This window comes from Halichoerus grypus, chromosome 5 (genome assembly GCF_964656455.1).
Source record: "Halichoerus grypus chromosome 5, mHalGry1.hap1.1, whole genome shotgun sequence".
Lineage (NCBI taxonomy): Eukaryota > Metazoa > Chordata > Mammalia > Carnivora > Phocidae > Halichoerus > Halichoerus grypus.
This window is the reverse complement of record NC_135716.1, coordinates 147,081,826-147,103,205: the sequence shown is the minus strand read 5'-3', so window position 1 is coordinate 147,103,205 and position 21,380 is coordinate 147,081,826. Positions and strand designations below refer to the sequence as shown.

Below are 21,380 nucleotides of genomic sequence, written 5' to 3'. Positions count from 1 at the left end.
TTATTTTGAAGATCTGTATTGTCTTTTTAAAGAAATTTGCTGGAGTCAAACTTGCATACTTCTATTATTATTATTATTTTTTTTAAAGATGTTATTTATTTATTTGACAGAGAGAGACACAGCGAGAGAGGGAACACAAGCAGGGGAATGGGAGAGGGAGAAGCAGGCTTCCCGCTGCGCAGGGAGCCCGATGCGGGGCTCGATCCCAGGACCCTGGGATCATGACCTGAGCCGAAGGCAGACGCTTAACCAACTGAGCCACCCAGGCGCCCCTACTTTTATTATTGTAAAGGAATGAGACAGTACAAAAGTATGGAGAGCAAAAGCTGAAAGTTCTCTTTATTCTTCCCTCTGTCATTTGCATGTGTTTACATGTATTTGTATGCATATGTGTACAAATATACCTATGTGTGTTTTTTTAATTAAAAACTTTATTTTAAATATTTTTATTTATTTGAGAGAGGGGGAGAGAGAGAGAGAGAGAGGCACAAATGGGGAGGGGCAGAGGGAGAAGCAGACTCTGTACTGAGCAGGGAAACCCAACGTGGGGCTCGATCCCAGGACCCTGGGATCATGACCTGAGCCAAAAGCAGCCGATTAACCGACTGAGCCACCCAAGCACTCCAGATTTTTTTTTTTAGTATAGTTAACAATGTTATATTCGTTTTGGGTGACAAGTTTATACATTATGCTATGTCCCCCCAAGTGTGTAGCTACCATCTGTCCTGTTACATCACTGTTACAATATCATTGACTATATTCCCTATGCTGTGCCTTTTGTTCCTGTGATCTATTCATTCCATAATTGGAATCCTGTCTTGCCCTCTCCCCTTCACCCATTTTGCTCAACCCTCCACCCCTCTCCTGTCTGGCAACCATCATTTTGTTCTCTATATTGTAGGCCTGATGCTGCTTTTTGTTTTATTCATTTGTGGGTTTGTTTTTTAAGATTCCACTTGTGGTGGAATCATGTGGTATTAGTCTTTCTCAGTTAGGCTTATTTCACTTAGCATAATACCCTCTAGGTTCATCCATGTTGTCTCAAATGGCACAGTCTCATCCTTTTTATGGCTAATATTCCTGTGTGTGTGTATGTGTGTGTGTGTGTGTGTACCACATTTTCTTTTATTATTCACCTGTTGATGGACACTTAGGTTGCTTCCATATCTTGGCTGTTGTAAATAATGCTGCAGTAAGCATAGAGGTACGTATATCTTTTTGAATTAGTGTTTCTAACATGTCATTTTGACTTTAGCCATTCTGTCTGGTATAAGGTGCTATCTCATTTGTGGTTTTGATTTGCATTTTGGTGATTCGTGATGTTGAGCACCTCTTCATCTGTCTGTTGGCCATTTGTACTTCTTTGGAAAAATGTTTATTCAGTCCTCTGCTCCTGCCCCCTTTTTTTTTCTCTCTCTCTTTTTTTTTTTAATAGTCCTCTGCCCCTTTTTAAATCAGATTATTTGTTCTTTTGGTATTGAGTTGTATAAGTTCTTTATATATTTTGAATATTAACCCCTCATTGGATATATCATTTGCAAGTATTTTCTCCCATTCTCTGGGGTGTCTTTTTTGTTTTGTCAGTAGCTTCCTTCGCTGTGCAAAAGCTTTTTATTTTGATGTAGTCCCAGTTGTTTATTTTTGCTTTTGTTTGCCTTGCCTCAGGAGACACATCTAGAAAAATGTGCTACAGCCGATGTCAGAGAAATTCCTGCCTGTGCTCTCTTCTAGGATTTTTATGGTTTCAAGTCTCACATTTAGATCTTCAGTCCATTTTTGAGTGTATTTTCGTGTATAGTGTTAGAAAGTGGTCCAGTTTCATTCTTTTACATGTAGCTGTCCAGTTTTCCCAGCACCATTTATTGGAGAGACTGTCTTTTCCCCATTGTATATTCTTGCTTCCTTTGTCACAGGTTAAGTGTTCTTGCCTTCTTTGTCATGGATTGACTATATAATCGTGGATTTTTTTGGGGGGTATCTGTTCTGTTCCACTGATCTGTGTGTCTGTTTTTATGGCAGTACCATACTGTTTTGATTTCTACAGCTTTGTAGTATATTTTGAAATCTGGTGTTGTAATACCTTCACTTTATTCTTCTTTCTCAGGACTGCTTTGGGTATTGGGTATTTCTGTGGTTCTGTACAAATTTTAGTACTATTTGTTCCAGTTTTGTGAAAATATATTGTGTATTCTTACTGTTGTTTTAACCTGAATGACATCATGTGTTTCTGTGACTTTCTCTTTTCATTTAACAGAGAATGTTTAGAGAGCTTTCCATGTTTATACTATTAGGTCTACAATGTTCTTTTTATGGCTGCCTGAGCACATATTACCTGTTTTTCTGCTGATGGACATTTAGATTGTTTCCAGGATTTTTCTATTACAAGCAGTACCTTCAGTGAAAGTCCTTGTACAGCCACTTTTGGCACATACATTTTTTTAAGGTTAGATTTATCATTCTTTCACATTTTTGTCATTTTACAAGCAAAAAAAGATACTTCGTTTTAATTTGTGTTCTCTTTATTTAGACTTACGGTCTTTATTTTTTCTGTAATTTACAAGCATGCTATCAATGTTAGTATTAGATTATTTCTTGTTTTAAAACTGACTAGTTTTACGTTGAGATACTTGTTGAACCAAACTCAAAGGAGAACTTCGTGCTTTTGTCCCTGTTATACCTTGGGGAAGTAGGAGGGAAGCCCCTCCTTGTTGCTTCACAGATTTCTTTCCTGGACAGGACTTTTCCTCCTGTCCTGTAATGAAAATTACCTTGTGACTTTAGCCCATTTTGAAATTTGAATTAATAAAGATGTGATGTTGTTACTTTGTTCTTTAATATTTAACAGTATGGTCAGCTGTCTTCTCAATTTTGAAAGAAAGAAAGCAAAAATAGCTCTTATTTGAAGCTCTTGGGAAAATGCTGATAAGTAATTTGAATAATGAGGTTGAAATGTTTGGCTGACTTTTTTCTGTATTTCATTGCTTGTATCACCTTTTGTTCATTTTAAAAACAGTACCTGTGTTTTCTTTTGTTTATTTGTTTTTTAATACGAAAGGATACTCCAGGGGCACCTGGATGGCTCAGTCAGTCAAACATCTGACTGTTGATTTCGGCTCAGGTCGTGATCTCAGGGTCTTGAGACAGAGCCCTGCATTGGGCTCATGTGGTCGGTGTGGAGCCTGCTTAAGATTCTCTCTCTCCCTATCCCTCTGCCTCTCCTTCTTTCTCTCTCTTTCTCTCAAAAAAAAAAAAAAAAAAAGAGGAAAAGAAAAAAGAAAGGATACTCTGGTTTCTCTTCAGTTGTATAAATCTTTCACCTGTTACTATAAGAAGGGATTATGTCACAGTTTAGAAACACAGCCAAAATTGTCTATTTGGAGATACATAAAATTAGTTACAAACTTTGAAAAAGTGAGTACTTTCTTATGTACATTTAGGATAATTATAATAAATAATGTAGGATATAAATTATTTCAGAAGATACTTCTGAAATATAGCATTTTAGAGTAGGTAGATTAAAGAAGTTTTAGAAATGAGATTAACATGATTTAGCCTTGATTTTTTTCAACCTAATTTCTTCTTCTTTAACTCTCTCCCTAATACAAAAAAAAAATAAGGTAACAACTGAGAAAAGAAATAATAGTTTGTTCTTATAAGGAAAACTCTGTTCTTTTGTTTGCAATTCCCAAACTCATTTTCTTCTTGGACACATTTTTAATTGTGTGATCATCTGGAGTGTTTGCATGTTAATCATTTTTAATTCCTGGTTGGTTTGGGGGCTTTTTTTTTTTTTTTTTTTTTTATTATTACCTATTTCAGTAAGAGAAACTCTCTTTCCCATCTTACTGCCACTATTGCAGGGGGTGGGGGGGGGAAGAATTTAGTTATTTGCTAAGATGAACTATTTTTGGAATTTCCACAGTAAGATTACCTTTTTTGTTGACAAACTTTTCTGTTATGTTTTTAAAAAATCTTTGTGAACGTGGCAACTAAATGTGGCAGGTGAATGTGCTTCTTCTTTAACTATTGAACCATAGACACAAGAATGGGCTAAAGATCCATGGGTGACTCTGGATTCATTTTTGTTGCTGCTGTTTCTCAACTTCCAGAACTGTGGCCTTGGCTTTTAGATTGCCAGCATTGACTTAATTAAATTTAATCTCTGCCAGGCATCTGTAGCAGTTTGGCATAAATTGCCTGAGAGCTTGTAGGTAGATGCTCTGTAAACACTTACTGAATCAATCTCAGTAGTCCTCCATTATTTGATACTTTTATTGTTTTGTTACTAGACAATGAATCATGATCACAGAGATTAGATAATAGTTTTTCTGTGGATCTCTGTTAATTTCCATTTCCTTAGACTGCTTAGGTATAGAAAGATGTTCTTTCTAGTCCTTTCCTTTTCCATATTCTTCCCATAGTAGATCTCTGTTTTTCCCTGCCCCTGACCCCCAGGCATCTGACTTTGACTTAGGTGGAAAAGAAGTAAGGAGTTTGGATGGCGAGTGCTAGGGCTTTGTGTGGTGCTTTTGTGTTTCATGTGACATAATGACTAATGTGAATGTGATATCCTGGATGATATTTTAACTTTCATGTGGTCTTTGATATTCTTTCCATTATGCATTCTTATTGTGTCACTGCTGCATTTTTTAAATATCTGGATCTACAGTATAAAATAGGAGCCCTGGTTTTCCACTGGTGTTGTATCTGTTGTGGGACTTCTGGCCCCAGAACTCACACACTGTGTTTACAATCGAAAGAGCTCCCTTTCTATTTATAGATAATTATAAATGGGAACATAGCTGTTTTTCATTTAAAAGTCTGTCTCCCATTCTATAACGTGATTTGCCTTTTTCTTTGTCTACTTTAAGTGTTGATTTTCTTTACAGAGAGTGTACCAACTTAACTTTTCTTAATTTTAGAAAAGTCTGTTTTGACTCCATCTCCCTAATTTTTTTCCCTCTATTACCAACATTGTCTCCTAATTTAAAATGTTTTCATTTCCTAGGCAGTGGGCACTCACCACCTAGTAGCAGTTTGACTTCTCCAAGCCATGTCAACTTGTCTCCAAATACTGTCCCCGAGTTCTCTTATTCTAGCAGTGAAGATGAATTCTATGATGCTGATGAGTTCCATCAAAGTGGCTCATCCCCAAAGCGCTTAATAGAGTAAGTAAATAAACTATGTATTTAAATGACTCTTTTGATTTTAAAAATTAATTTGATTTTGAGACTGGTGTGATTGACGGACTCCCTTATAATAAAGCTTCTTATTGATTGGCTTATTGAGCAAAGCGTGTTCTGTGAGAATGTTGATTTTACTTTTGACTTAACTCAAATGGAATAAATTAGCATTAGCTAAAGTAATATGCCAGTATTAATTGAACTCCTGGTATTATTTCCATAGCTCCAACGTTAGGAGAGGGGCAAATGAGAGTGAGAAAGCTAGGAAGTATTATACAAATAAGAGGGCACCGTTACTTGTTTTATATTAGAGTGGAGATACTCAACACCTATAAGCCAGGCACTATACTAGTAGAGGAATGATCCAGAGCTGAAAAAAGACCCAGTTCCTGCCTTCAGGGAACTTGCTGTTTGTTGGGAGAACAAACAGACATAATCCAATGGGATATATGCTAAGCACAGAAAGCCATGAGAGCATTTTGAAGTCCTTAGAAGTGAGGGAAGGATTTACAGAGGAGGGATGGGGTGTGATCCTAAGGTAAAAATGTGAATAGGGAGAAGGGACATGGCAGTAAGAAGGGGAAAATGGAAATGTTTTCTTGGAGATAGAACCCTGTTAAGGCAGTCCTATAGACAAAGGGAGGGGAGTTGGGTTTCTTTGGGGGAGCTGTAAGTTGTTGAGTTTGTAGTATAAGTTGTTTAAAAAAAAAAGGTACAGAAGGGGTTGACAAGGGCCAGGTCGTCTAAGACTCCTTTAGCCTTTTATGAATTTTGGACAGTTTCTCACAAAAAATAGTAGTTGCTGGTCAGGTCTGCATTTTAGAAAAATAGACTTGCCTAGACTGTATATAGAATTGAATGAAGTGGGGCTGCATTACAGGTAGGGAGATCAGCCTAAACCGGGTAGTAAATTGAGAAATGTTGATAGCCTTAGGTAAGGTAATAGCATGGGAATGAGGGAAGCATGTGGATTCCAGAGATACTAAGCAGGAAGATTTCGATAGATATTGATGATAGATTTTCCCTCATTAGAAAATATTTGACCTGTTTTATACCATTGAAAAAGCTAGGTATGTTCCATTGCACAGACAAAGCTTATGTGTAAAGTCATTTACCTGATAGCTGATAAGCAAAATACACCCTACTGGTATATAGGTTGCTATGGTTTAGACTTTGGATTTTGGAATCTCAGAAAGAATAGGTTCTAAATCTGGTTTGCTTCAAAGGTATGTGATCTTGGGGTGCCTGGCTGGCTCATTCGGCAGAGCATGCAATTCTTGGTCCTTGGGACTCTGAGTTCCAGCCCCACATTGGATGTAGAGATTACTTACAACAACAACAACAACAAAAAGCAGGGGTGCCTGGGTGGCTCAGTCAGTTAAGCGGCTGCCTTTGGCTCAGGTCATGATCCCGAGGTCCTTGGATCGAGCCCCACGTTGGGCTCCCTGATCAGCGGGGAGCCCGCTTCTTCCTCTCCCTCTACTGCTCCCCCTGCTTGTGTGCACTGGCTCTCTCTCAAATAAATAAATAAAATCTTTTTTTTTTTTTTTTTAAGATTTTTATTTATTTATTTGACAGAGAGAGCACAAGCAGGGGGAGCAGCAGAGGGAGAGGGAGAAGCAGACTCCCTGCCGAACAAGGAGCCCAATGTGGGGCTCGATCCCAGGACCCTGGGATCATGACCTGAGCCGAAGGCAGACGCTTAACGACTGAGCCACCCAGGCACCCCTCAAATAAATAAATGAAATCTATAAAAAAAACAACAAAGGTGTGTGATCCTGGTCAAGTTATTTAACCTATGTAATCCTCAGTTTCCTCATTTGTAGAATGAGGATAAATAATTTAAACTTCAGAGGGTCATTGTGAACATTTTAATGAGAATAGTGTCAGGTGCTTAATAAAGTATCTGGCATGTAATAAGCACTCATATAGAAAGCAAATTAATATTTATTCATTTTAATGTTACTTATGTTTGTTGTAGATATAGCTGGCTTAATTTTTGTTGGGCATTTATTCCAGCTCTGCTGCTTTCTCAGGAGTTGGTACTATTGTTACAGCTTGGGGTTTGCTTTGTAGGACAGTGCAAATTTGGAAATGATTATATGTGAATTTGTAAGCCCAGTAGATCAGCCACCTAGTCCTTAGACCACATGTCTTGGTTTCTTTTAATGAAAAATACTGTGTAGGACTCTAGTTTTCTTAAGTGTACACATGAACTGAGAAATGCAGTATTCCTATATAATTGGATCATAACTGCTCAAAATCTCAAAATTTGTAAGGAAAATAATGGACTGGTTCAGGAAGTTTTGTGTCTTAGTGGATCAAATTCAGTTTTTGAATGTGGGAAAAAGTGAAATACCTGTGATACAGGTGTGATACAGTGACTATTTAAAGACATGAGACTAAAGGAAGGGAGGTCTGAACCCACAACTCAAGACCAGCTTAGCAGAAAGGCTTGGTTTAGCATCTTGGTTTCTTAATGATGTATGTGGGGAAATAAATTATTGAGAAACCATTATTAGCAGTTTGCTAATAGGAATTCACTTTAATTTTGAAAATTGTTTTTTTATGATAGTGGGATTAAAAGGAAGTAAGCATTTGGAAGAAAATTCCAAGGTAAAGCTTATTACTGATTTTTTTGATGTTTCCAAGCAGGTTTTCTTTAAACAGAATTAAGAACAGTACTTCTATCAAACATTAGGTGTTACACTAAACAAAGTACAATTGAATATCAAAACAGATTCATCTATCCTCCAGAAGCATATAACCATATTCAGGAAAGCTTGTAGTATCTGAGTCTGGCCTCAATTTCAAGGGGTTCTCCTGAAATTTTTATGAAATAGAAAATTTTAAAATACTTAGTTGTTGTACATGTAATGGGCATGTCTACAAAGTCACTGTTAGGCTCATAGGCTTTTCTCTTTTCTCCTTCTTATAAGCTTCCTTCTGTGTTACTCTCCTGGTACCCATCCCATGACAAATACACAGTTGATGAACCTCCCATTTGAAGGGGTCCAGAGTTAAATTCTGTGTCCTGCTAACCACTGGATTTCTTTTCTCCCTCAATTCTAGGATCTCCTTGATGCCCTAATCTGGATACCCAAACTGGTTGGGACTGCAGATGTTTTAGTTGACCAGCAGAGTGTTTGTTAACTTTTGGGGAATGGGGGATGTTTTGTTTTTTTTTTTAAAACAGGGCTTTAAATCCCTTCAAACTGAGTATGTTGGCCCCAGGTCTATATTCCTTATAATCTAGCCCAGTTCACGTATTTATGTTCTCTGCCTGACCTTGGTAGGCATTGAGCCTGTGACACCTGCTGGTTATCGGCTGCTACTACTTCTTTCCTAACTCTCGGGTCAAGTTTCTACTGTTTTTCTGTCTCTGAAGGAAGAGAGCTTGAAAGCTTTTTTTTTTTTTTTTAAAGATTTTATTTATCTTTTGCCAGAGAGAGAGCGAGAGAGGAAACACAAACAGGGGGAGTGGGAGAGGGAGAAGCAGGCTTCCCATTGAGCAGGGAGCCTGATGCGGGGCTCAATCCCAGGACCCTGAGATCATGACCTGAGCCGAAGGCAGATGCTTAATGACTGAGCCACCCAGGTGCCCTGAGAACTTGAAAGCCTAAGTGTTTTCATTGTTCACTTTCTGAAGACCTGTAGTAATGATAGCTTCTATGTGAACTATGTTAATTGAGCAGTATGGTTGTACACAATTATAAACTAGATGAAAGTCCACATTGGAAAGAACATGTGCTTTGGAGCCAGACATGCATTTGAAATGGCTCCACTACTTACCTCAGGTGACCTCAGGCCAGTCACCTGAACTTCTGAGCTGAGCATCCATGTGTGAGGAGAATAATCATATCTACCTTATAGGGTTGTTATGGAGGTTAAATTGTTACGGAGATAAAAACTGTATTTGGCACGTACCTAGGTACTCAATAAGACTTTGGATTCTGTTACTATAATTCAGTTCAGCGCTTCACATTTTTTGGTTTAGTTTATGATATTATGATTACATACTATACAAGTTAGCCCATTGCAGATAAACCTTTCCTGTATGCATATAATTTTTGTCGATGTTGCTGTTAGTTTTTAACTACATTCTTTAAATTCTTTGTCCTGATTGAGGTAAATTATGAAATGGATAAATGAGAATTCATCCCTTTTCATTTTGAGCTTTATTGAGCATTTCATTTGGCCCAGACATGGCTTCTAACCTGAGTAAAAATGAAAAGCACAGCGTAGATCTGACCTTTGGAATTGCATCTAAAATAAGATACATGTTTTTTAAAGGATTTGGGGGTTTTGATCAATTGATTTAAAAGATTGACTCTGTTCGATGATGTATCAAAGAGCCACAAAACATTTTGAAAATAACTTTCATGCAGCTCTTTTATTTAATGATAATTTGATGTCTCTTACCTAGGTCTTTTACTCATATTTTCCATTGGCTCTCAGAACTGGTGAGGTAGACATTAGTTATAGTACCTTGTGATGTATACTACTAAATTATCAAATAAGCAATATTTAGTTACCTAAGAATTTTTGAAAAATAGATCAAAAGAAGGTAAGTAACCAGGACAAACTGTGTTTAAATTAGAATAAACATTGATCTAATATTTTAATATTAGAATATTCTAATATTCTCATATAGGCAGAGCATAGAGGATTTTTTGGGTAGTGAAACTATTCTCTACAATACTACAATGGTGGATTTGTCAAAGTTCATAGAATGTCCACCACCAAGAGTGAACCCTAATGTAAATTGTGGACTTTGAGTCAGAGAATGATGAGCCAATGTAGGTTCATGAATTGTTAAAAGTGTACCACTCTGGTGTAGAATGGTAATGATACGGGAAGGAGGTTGTTGCATGTATGGGGAAAGGGGTATGTGAGAATTCTGTACTTTCTACTCAGTTTTGCTGTGAAAAACTCTAAAAAATAAAGTTTATTATTAAAAGAATTAAAAGAAGGGGCACCTGGGTGGCTCAGTCATTAGGCGTCTGCCTTCGGCTCGGGTTGTGATCCTAGCATCCTGGGATTGAGTCCCGCGTTGGGTTCCCTGATCACCGGGGAGCCTGCTTCTCCCTCTCCAGCTCCCCCTGCTTGTGTTCCCTCTCTCGCTGTCTCTGTCAAATAAATAGATAAAATCTTAAAAAAAAAAAAAATGGCCATGGGGCCCTGGGTGGCTCAGTCGTTAAGCATCTGCCTTCGGCTCAGGTCCTGATCCCAGGGTCCTGGGATGGAGCCCCGGGTCAAGCTCCCTGCTCTGTGGGGAGCCTGCTTCTCCCTCTCCCACTCCTCCTGCTGTGTTCCCTCTCTCACTGTCTCTCTGTCAAATAAGTAAAATCTTTTTTTTTTTAATTTTATTTATTTATTTGACAGAGAGAGAGAGCACAAGCAGGGGGAGTGGCAGGCAGAGGGAGAAGCAGGCTTCCCGCTGAGCAGGGAGCCCGAAGCGGGGCTTGATCCCAGGACGCTGGGATCACGACCTGAGCCGAAGGCAGCCGCTTAATTGGCTGAGCCACCCAGGTGCCCCTAAATAAGTAAAATCTTAAAAAAAAAAAAAAAAAAAAGCTTTTTTATTTTGTAATTTCAAATACAGTTTTTAAATGACTGGGAGGAATGTTAAATACCACTGTGGGCTTTTATCAAGGGATCTCAAAAATATAGACACAACATCTTCTGAGATTAAGTAATAGACTTGGCAATTTTTGAGGCTCTAGAAATTGTTGCAGAGAATCATAACATGTAATTTTATGCAAAGTAACGAGACAAGAAAATGAACTCTAGTTTTAAACTTAGATGCAGAAGCAAAACTCTTACTAATTTTTGATGACCTTTCAGCATGGCTTGGTTGAGCACACACTATGCAAAAAGCACGAGACAAGAAGCCTAGTCATCACACTTTACAGTTTACAGTCTCAGAATGAGGGTGACAGGGAGTTGGAAAGTGTGTGTGTGTGTGTGTGTGTGTGTGTGTGTGTGTGTGTGTCCAGTTCACTGTAAGTCTAGCGTGTTTCTGTTATCTACCTACCTATATTGGTTTCAAGTAGCTTTAAAGGTTAATGTCTTACTATGACTGAATTGCTTTCTTAAGGCTTAAAAAGGTGATTACTGTTGGGGTTTTGTTTTTTGTTTTTTGTTTTTTGTTTTTTTTTAGTTCCTCTGGATCTGCCTCAGTCTTGACACACAGCAGCTCAGGAAATAGTCTAAAGCGCCCAGATACCACAGAGTCACTTAATTCTTCCATGTCCAATGGAACAAGTGATGCTGGTAAGTGACCTTGGAGAATTTAACTCTTTTTCTTAAAAACGTTTGTTTGAAAAAAAGATTTGTAACACTGGTAGCATCCACAGATTGACCCAATTTAACACCAGTCTAAGCAGATCTGTTTTATTTTAGACCTTTTCGACTCACATGATGATAGAGATGATGAAGGAGAGGCAGGGTCGGTGGAAGAGCACAAAAGCGTTATCATGCATCTCTTGTCACAGGTTAGGCTTGGAATGGATCTTACTAAGGTAAGAATTAAATTTGGCATTTGCTGTAAGTCTTAATGTGTACGTGTGGATTCTCAGTGATATATAGTGAATGTGGCTTGCAGATGTAACATAATGACATAACTTCTGTTTATACTTTTGTCTTGTGGTTTAATATATATGTAGATGAGTAAACTGAGAATTTGTATAAATGGATGAAATATGTAAAGCTAGAATTCATAGAAACAGTATATGTGGATAATATGAATTAAGATTTGGATTTTATTGGGGGCAAACAAGGAATAGTGTTGAGCTTGATTAGTAGTTTGGATAAAACCTAAAGCAATGTAGTGTGCCCAGAATCAAAATGAGCAGAGTTCTGGGGCACCTGGGTGGCTCAGTTGTTAAGCATCTGCCTTCAGCTCAGGTCATGTTCCCAAGGTTCTGGGATCGAGCCCCAAGTCGGACTCCCTGCTCCGTGGGAAGCCTGCTTCTCCCTCTCCCACTCCCCGTGCTTGTGTTGCCTCTCTCGCTGTGTCTCTCTCTGTCAAATAAATAAATAAATAAATCTTTAAAAAAAAAAAATGAGCAGAGTTCTGATCTTGGGTTTAGAGGACCTGTGTTTGCATCCTGCCTCTGCTCTCACCAAACCATGTGACCTTGAGTAGGTCCCTTCCTCTGTGATCTTTGTTTCTCATGTAAGATGGACATACAGTGGCCACTTCACAGGGTTGTTAAGGACTGGAACAGGTAGTAAATGGGAAATTGTATGACACACATTGAGCCACACAATTATTGTATTGTATTGAATTTGAATTTAAACTTGGTTCTCTAAACAGAATGCCCTGTTAAGTTAGGAGACTAGCACGTATGGGTGCCTATTGTACATCCCTACCACTGTGCTGGAAGCCTCATCCTTGCACTTAATTCTCACCACAGCTCTGCAGAGGTGTTATTGTTAAGATTTTATGGATGAAGAAACTAAAACTCATGTAGAGGCTTAGTAACTTGGCTGAGTCCTAGTAAGTGGCAAAACTGAGATTCTGATATGATCTGTGATTTCAAATTCTGCAATCTTTTTACTGCCGCCTCTCGTCTTAAAGACTTGAGCTGCAGTAAACTTTCATCTTGGTTAGATTATTATTATTCTCTCTGGCTTTAGAAAGTTAATAAAATTTAGGATTCTCACTTTTGTTACAACCAAATCAACTCCAGTGCTATATACTCTTTGACACCAGTCAGCTTCATTTTGGTTTTGGATTTAGAGGCTATTGAGGAAAAAACTAATCCATAATCTTTCTAATAAGTGTCTATAATAAAACCCTTTACCTCAGATCTAAGTGAGAACAGAAACACAAGGCTAACATGTATTTGTGTAATCCAACATACTTGCCAGAAATGTTCTAGGTTTGTCCCAGAACTTTTTCAGTGATAGAGCAGAATTGTCACTTCAGATTTGTGAGTTAGAGCTTAATTTTAGATGTTGACATCTGAATATTTCTTTTCTATATCTTCCACCGTGATCGGTTTTGGTCTTCAGTAATGGAAGACTCATCAGAAGATAACTTGAACAATACCAGGTTTATTTGCTCATATAATGAGAAGGCTAGAAGTAGAGTAGTGCTAGGACTGATTAATTCAATCAGTTGTGTGTGAGAAAGAAGCTAGGTTCCTTCAGTCTCTCTGTTCGTCCATCCTTAGCATGTTGACTTGCATACTCAGGCTTGTCACCTTGTCATTGCAAAATGGGTGTCATACTTCCAGTCAGCCCATCCTTAGGCAAATAATGTCAAGAGGCAGAAAAATAATTTCTTTTCATGGATTTTTTATTGTTGTTATTATTAGGGAAGGATGTTCTCCTGAAGTGGCCCCTCAGACTTCCTTTTTTTTTTTTTTTTTTAAAGATTTTATTTATTTATTTGACAGCACAAGCAGGCAGGCAGAGGGAGAGGGAGAAGCAGGCTCCCCGCTGAGCAGGGAGCTGGACTCGTGGCTTGATCCCAGGAACCTGGGACCATGACCCAAGCCAAAGGCAGACACTTAACCAACTGAGCCACCCAGGCGCCCCGGCCCCTCAGACTTCCAACTGAATCTTGTTGGCCAGAGTTATGCGTGTGCCGGCGCCTAAGCCAGTCACTAGCAAGGGAGGTTAAATGATAGGTATAGATTAATCCACATTCACCCCTTGAGATCTGGAAGGACCCTGTGACTCTCATGGCAGCCTAGAGCCTGAGCCTGAACTGGATCAGAATTCTGTTACTAAGGATGAAGCAGGGATGTGCATAGGCAACCAAAAGTGTCTGCCACAATCAAGTTTGTAAACCTTGCCTCACATAATTTTCTCTGCCAGATAATCTGTATTTGGTCCATAGCCACTATAAGCTTGTTATATTATGAAAGATATATAATAGTTTTTTTTTTTACCAAAAATGTTAAAAATGAGCTATTTTAGAAATCTTTACTGGCATAAACAAATGGCTGTGATTGCCAACAGATTCTGAAATCTTGATGCCTTTATGCATTCCAGAATATTACAGTAATACCATAATTATTTTTATTAAGTTCAGTTAGCCACTGTATAGTACATCATTAGTTTTTGATGTAGTGTTCAGTGATTCATTAGTTGCATATAACACCCAGTGCTCATCACATGTGCCCTCCTTAATACCCATCACCCAGTCACCCCATCCCTCCACCCCACCTCCCTTCTGTAACCTTCAGTTTGTTTCCCAGAGTCCAGAGTCTCTCATGGTTTGTCTCCCTCTCTGATTTCTTCCCATTCAGTTTTCCCTCCCTTCCCCTGTGGTCCTCTGCGCTATTCCTTATGTTCCACATATGAGTGAAACCATATGATAATTGTCTTTCTCTGCTTGACAGTGCCATAAATTTTTATCTCATTCTCCTATTTATAAATTAGATTTTCTCACTTCAGATACTTTCTAAAGTTATTTCCCAAGTACTTTGTAGTGTTTGCAAATACTATAAAGTCACATCCCATTTACCTCAGTTGGATAGTTCTAAGATATAAGCAGGGCATGTAATTAGACTCCTTTTACACAAACTTAGGGAAGTCAAGTTAATTTTCCAGGGCTTCCTTACACCTAAGTGGCAGCAAAGTAAGTACTTGAACCCAGGTCGAAGACAAGCTAGCCCTGTTCCAGTTACTTGACATAATGGCATGTATCAGTATAGTGCTAAAAACATTGAAGATGATCTGTTGAATGAGAGTTCTCAAGAAAACATTTTAAGTAGGGAGAAAAAAAAATTTTTTTTAATTATTATCATCAAATTTTGGTTTTTGGCTATTTCTTCTTTTTGAGTTGTCTGTTCAGTTCTTTTGTCCATTTTTCTGCTGGTAATAGTAATCTTTTTGTTGTAAGAGCTATTTATATATTAAAAGTATTTACTTCTGGGGTGCCTCGGTGGCTCAGCTCTTGATTTCGGCTCAGGTCATGATCTCAGGGTCATGAGATTGAGTCCTGTTTCTGGCTGTGTGCCATGGGTGGAGCCTGCTTGGGATTGTCTCTCTCCCTCTCTTAAAAAAAAAAAGTACCCCTGTTCTGTTATTCAGCATTCTTACTTGGCGGTTTTTAATTTCTGTGTTCTTCAAGAGTGATAAGAAGTTGGTTGCACCAAGTCAGCACATAAGCTTACCTACCAGTCTAACCATATTTAGATTATGAACATACATAGGAAGGAAATATACATAGGAAACTGTTTACTTAAAATGTAAACTCTGGAGTCTGATTATAAACATTCTAAATGTTAGAGCCATAATGTCCTTTTCTAAGCTGTGTTCTGTCAGTCTCTTATATAATCTTTATATACCCAGCCACAGTGGTCAACTGGTTAATCCCTGTCACACATATTTCCTGTCTCTGTCTTTTTTTTTTCCCCTACCATGTCCATGTCTTGTTCTTCTGTTTTCTCCTGTATTACAGTCGTACTCCTATCTAAGGCTTTTGTCTAGTGCCATGTCAGTGAATCATTTCCCAGCTCTGCCCTCATTCTGGTCCCCCAGCAGAACATGATCTTTCCCTCTCCTGAACTTCTAGGAACTTTGAACATCTCTTGTATGTTTGTCACATTCCACCTAAAATTTATTTTTTTTTTTGAAGATTTAATTTATTTCTTTAGAGAGGGTGTGTGAACGTGCTGAGCAGGAGTGAAGCATAGAAAGGGACGGAAAGGGGAAGAATCTCAAGCAGACTCCGTGCTGAGCGTGGAACCTGACACAGGGCTTAATCCCACAACCATGAGATCATGACCTGAGCCGAAACCAAGGGTCGGGCACTTAACTGACTGAGCCACCCAGGCACCCCAATATTCCACCTAAAATTTAAATACTGGTGGTATTCTCTCATCCTTACCTTTGCCTTCTCCACAGCATTTAACACAGGATGTTGAATAGAGTAGATACACAGTCATTACTAAATTTAAGGGAATTTTTGTTTACTGTGGTGCTCCATAATGAATAATTTATAATCTGATAGATATTTCAAAAACAATGCTTACATTTCCTAATGAAATTCTTCTCTTTTTAATTGGTTGTTCCTAATCTTTCTCATTCCTTCTTTCCATATTCCAGTTTCTTATTTTTTTCTCCTCTGCCACATTCCTAGCCTGTCAGCATTTTTCTTCATGGGCTCAGCCCCATTGTAGAAAGAGTTCATTGATTCCCATCTTTATTCTCTTATTTATTCCTTTAATGCTCACTTAAAAATTTCTTGCTGTGTAATAGTAGTCATGAATGCAAGTGTAAGTGTGGTCCTTCCATTATTTGAGAACACAGATGCATAAGTAGATAAATTGCCTAATACAACTAATGATCATAGAGAAGCAGCATTAGAAAGTGCACAGACCCCTCAGTGTCAGACCCAGTTTTGAATTCCACATCAGTATGGAGCAGTGAAAAAATTTCTCTCTCTTTGAGCTTCATTTTTCTTGACTGTAAAACAGGGATAATAATTTCTTCAGAACAGGATTGTTGTACACTTTAGAGTAATATAATGTGTGTGTCATGCCCCAGCAGGTAGTAGGCATCAGAGGGTAGCTACTGAGTGTAGTTTGTCATTGTTATTCTGATTCAGGAGCTTTAGGGAGATTGCACAGAGGAAGTGACAATCTGAACATTCAAAATCTGTTCTTTGTTTCCCATCTACTGGGCAGGTTAATGGGCATATCTGAATCAGAATAGTTTGGGAAGTAGGTATCAGAAGCATGCCTGGGCAGTACGTGGTGGGTATTACCATGATTGGAATGAGATTTTTTGGTTTTGGGGTTTTTTTGTTTTTGTTTTTTTAAAGCAATTCAGCAATCTGTTTATCTGTAGTGGAATTTGATCCTGAAGGGTCAAATGTGTATGTTTTTCAGGTAGTTCTTCCAACATTCATTCTTGAAAGAAGATCTCTTTTAGAAATGTATGCAGACTTTTTTGCACATCCGGACCTGTTTGTGAGGTATTTGAACACCATAGTTTCCAATTTTTAAAATGTTACTCAGTAACTTTCTGTTTGTACAGGATAGATGGATTCCTTTTTTCCTTTTTACCTTTCAGACATTTCTGAGAAAAGGCATTATTTTGTTTATATTAGATGCCTGTTTGCTTAGATTATATGGTGGTGATGTTGTCAGGCAATCAAGTTAGACGCTAAAAAATCTTGAGAGCCCATTAATAGGTAGCCAGTGTTTATAGAGCCAAGGCTGGAGGTTATTTGATGCAGGGATTGGTAATCACTGTTTTTACTATATCCTGACAAAATTCAGTTATCTGAATTTAGCAATCCTTTCTAAAGCACCTGGTGTTTGCCAGGAAAGAAAAAGTCAGTGTCTGCCCTTGAGGAGCTTACAGTCTAGTGTCCAGATTACAGACTGACTCATAACTTTTAAATATTAGCTTGCAATAGTAGATATATGTGCAAAGGGGAAAGTAAAGTTGGCACTGATTTACAACGAGGCAAGTTCACATCGCTTTTCAGCGGGAGCAGGAAATTTTTCTTTATAGCTGGGTGTTATAATCCATCTTCTCTGATTGCATTGCTTGGCCTTGGACTGTGGTTTACTGGAGCCAGATACAAATCACTTTGAGGTTTCATGATGGGTGGACACATTGGCTGACACTGGTATACAGTTGACCCTCGAACAATGTGGGGCTTTGGGATGCTTACCTCCCACGTAGTCAAAAATCTGTACTTTTGACTCCCCAAAAACATCACTAATAATAGCTTGCTGGAAGCCTTGCTGATAACACAAACAATATTAACATATTCTTGTATGTTATATGTGTTATATGTTGTATTATTAGAATAAAGTAAGCTAGAGAAAACATTAAAATCATAAGGAAAAATACATTTACAGTGCTTTACTGTATTTATCAAAAAGTATCCACATGTAAGAGGAACCACATAGTTTAAACCTGTGTCATTCAAGGGTTAACTGTATACATTTATCAAATTCATCGACCCAAACACTTAAGACTAATGTGTTTAATCATGTATGTTATATCTCAGTTTTAAAATCTCTTGGTCCTGAGTCCTCTCTGCCTGGCTTACGGTGGACCATGCCGAGGAGTGCAGCATCAGCGTGTGTCCTGTCAGAAAGCAAGACATTAAATTTTGTCTTTCTGCCTTGCAGCATTAGTGACCAGAAGGATGCCAGAGATCGAATGGTTCAGGTTGTGAAATGGTACCTCTCTGCCTTTCACGCAGGAAGGAAAGGATCGGTTGCCAAAAAGCCATACAACCCCATTTTAGGGGAAATCTTCCAGTGTCACTGGACATTGCCAAATGATACTGAAGAGAACGCAGTGAGTTCTTTACTGATGTTTTTAGTGATCTTAAATTGCATACTGATTCATTTTATTTGGGGGTAGATAATAATGGTAAAGATAGTAATCAAAAGATGGTCAGCACCCACAGAAGAACAGTGTTGTTGGGTCAGCATACTCTAGATATAGTGAGCAGGGAAGGAGTGGCATGAGATGAGATTCAGAGATCAGGTAATGCATGGCCTTGTGGGCCATAATAGTAATTTTGTGGCTTATCAAGATTGCATTTTTGTTTTAAAAAGATCACTGTAATGATTTTGTGAAAAATAAATCAGAAAGGGGCAAAAATAGAAGTAAGGAGACCACTGAGGAAGTTTTGGCATTATTCCAGAGAGACATGGTTGATTCAAGCTGTACTGTGGAGGTAGTACTTATAGGTGGACTGGGGAGGTAAAAGAAAGGCGACAGTCAGAGATGAACCCTGCATGTGGGCTTCAGTAATTGGTTGCTGCCATTTACAGAAAAGGAAAAAAATTAGATTTGGGGAAGGAAAAATCAAGAACTCTAATTTGAAATATAAAGTATGAGTTATACATGTAAGTGGAGTTGCCAAGTAGGGAGTCAGAATTTAAAGAGTCTGGAGTTAAAGGGAGAGGTTTAGGATAGAAATGGGGCTTTTAGAGATTTTAATATATTTAGATGGCATTTATCGGAATTAGGTGAACTTACCTAGTAAGACAGCATAGCTAGAAAAGAGTAGATATCCAGACCTGAGTCCCCAGGGCCCCAACATCTAGAGATTGGTTTGAGAAAGATGACCAAGAAGAAAGACTCAAGCAAATGTGAAGAGGTCCTAGCCCACAGTGCCTGGCACATAATAGCCTTTGAGCACACCATGAAATCTCCATATCTCTCCCTTTCCGTGTAATTCATTACATGTGGTCCTTACTGAAGACAGAGGCAGTGTAATGTGTCTATTCTTACTCATTTGGCGGACATTGATAAGTGACTCATCTGTGCCACGCCTGGCTCTGGGTTAGGCAATCGATGCTTGCCTTCAAGCATGTCTTAGGGAGGTCTAGTCAAGGGAGACGGACACAAAGCTGTAATTCTAGTAGTGAAATTAAGTGCCATAATAAAAGTATGTGTAAGGTGGTTTGGGTGTGTGGAGGAGAGAACAGTTAACCACCTTGGGAGGCAGAGACTCCGATTGTTAGATTATCCACAGTGTCACTTGTGTTTGCACATCAAAAGAAAATGTTTTATTTGCTTACAGGAGCTAGTTTCAGAAGGACCGGTTCCCTGGGTTTCCAAAAACTGTGTGACATTCGTGGCTGAACAGGTTTCCCATCATCCACCCAGTAAGTTACAGAGCTCCTTTGCACCATCCATTCTCAAACTCTTCTGTCTAAAGAGGGTCGTTAAAAGCTCCATAGCTGGGGCACCTGGGTGGCTCAGTTGGTAGTGCATGCAACTCTTGATCTCAGGGTTGGGCATGGACCTACTTTAAAAAAATAATAAACAAAAGCTCCATAGCTGATTTCACTATAGTATTGGTTTTATGGCTGCCTGTATCTTTCTAACCTTATGAAGATTGGTTCCTCCTACCTGTCTCTTTCTTGTGTAAGTGCCAAAGATTCTATTCATTCCACTGATTGTGTGTGTAAAAAGCAGGGATGTGGGAAGCTAACTTGTCATCCTTCTAAAGTCATCTTATACATAACGAGCTGTGCTATAGAGACCCCAGCAATTTTGAGAGTTTATATAAATAAGATGTAGTCTCTACACAGTATATTCCTGACATAGTGGAGAGAATGCATATCCTTAATGTCTTATTTGCTCAACAATGTTAAGACTGGAAATACTGGATGGGCCCAGGTTGGGGCTGGGGCAAGAACATGCTTGCTGACCAGAAGATTTTAAGCCTCCAGGATTGCTACAGCCTCATGGTTCAGGGAAGTTCCTGCCTGTATGGCCCTAAGTGGTGCTTGCATTGGGAGAAACAGTATAAAAGGCAGTTACGTACTTCCTGGCCTCATTTGAGGCTATTCTTTGAGGGACACAAGGATTTTCCCCATGACGCCTGTTCTTTCTCCAGGTTGAGTTGGAGAGGTGACTCTAGCTATGTAGTGCACTAATTGAAAATTTCTGTTCAGTTTCAGCCTTTTATGCTGAGTGTTTTAACAAGAAGATACAATTCAATGCTCATATCTGGACCAAGTCAAAATTCCTTGGCATGTCGATTGGGGTGCACAACATAGGGCAGGGTAAGTCTCTGGGCATGGGGTATACTAGAGTGTTAATAGAATTTTATTCTAATATGTGCTGGACCCTTGTCTAGTGAGGGGAAATGGCACCAAGAAAGCCAGACTGGATGTCATTGTTTGCATATAAGCATATGTATTGGGGATGAGAACAGAGGTGGGAGGGTGCAAGATGGATTTTCCTTAAATTGAATGGAGTATCCTGGAGTATCCATCAATCAGACGATAAAGTCTTCTGGCCAGTTGACACTGCTCATCAGAGATTCTATCCCTTCTCTCTACAGGCTGCGTCTCGTGTCTAGATTATGATGAACATTATATTCTCACATTCCCCAATGGTTATGGAAGGCAAGTAGAGCTGTGTCCATTTCCTCTGATCAGCTGGCAGCAGAGGCTGCTGTTCCTTAAGCTACACCCCTCCTTTCTGTCCTCTGAACTGTCAGCCTTACCTGCACTTTTTTTTTTTTTGCAGGTCTATCCTCACAGTGCCCTGGGTGGAACTAGGCGGAGAATGCAATATCAATTGTTCCAAAACTGGCTATAGTGCAAATATCGTCTTCCACACTAAACCTTTCTATGGGGGCAAGAAGCACAGAATTACTGCTGAGATTTTGTAGGTATTTTGTTTTTCTGCTTCAGTTCTCTTTTGCTTCTCTGAAATACTTTTGTCTTGAACTGTAACTTT

At 38.8% G+C, this 21,380-nt stretch overlaps 1 protein-coding gene across 7 annotated transcripts in view; it reads left to right on the top strand.

Moving 5' to 3' along the window:
• The window catches only part of OSBPL9 (oxysterol binding protein like 9), a 179,338-nt gene that overhangs the window by 151,633 nt on the left and 6,325 nt on the right, over window positions 1-21,380 (top strand). For all 7 annotated transcript variants that reach the window (XM_036108397.2, XM_036108396.2, XM_078073161.1 and 4 more), the window contains 9 exons: window positions 5,009-5,168; window positions 11,347-11,459; window positions 11,589-11,707; window positions 17,039-17,124; window positions 18,299-18,470; window positions 19,708-19,792; window positions 20,588-20,698; window positions 20,980-21,043; window positions 21,168-21,308. In XM_036108397.2, coding sequence (XP_035964290.2) covers window positions 5,009-5,168; window positions 11,347-11,459; window positions 11,589-11,707; window positions 17,039-17,124; window positions 18,299-18,470; window positions 19,708-19,792; window positions 20,588-20,698; window positions 20,980-21,043; window positions 21,168-21,308 — 1,051 coding nt within the window. The remainder of the gene's footprint in view (window positions 1-5,008; window positions 5,169-11,346; window positions 11,460-11,588; window positions 11,708-17,038; window positions 17,125-18,298; window positions 18,471-19,707; window positions 19,793-20,587; window positions 20,699-20,979; window positions 21,044-21,167; window positions 21,309-21,380) is intronic.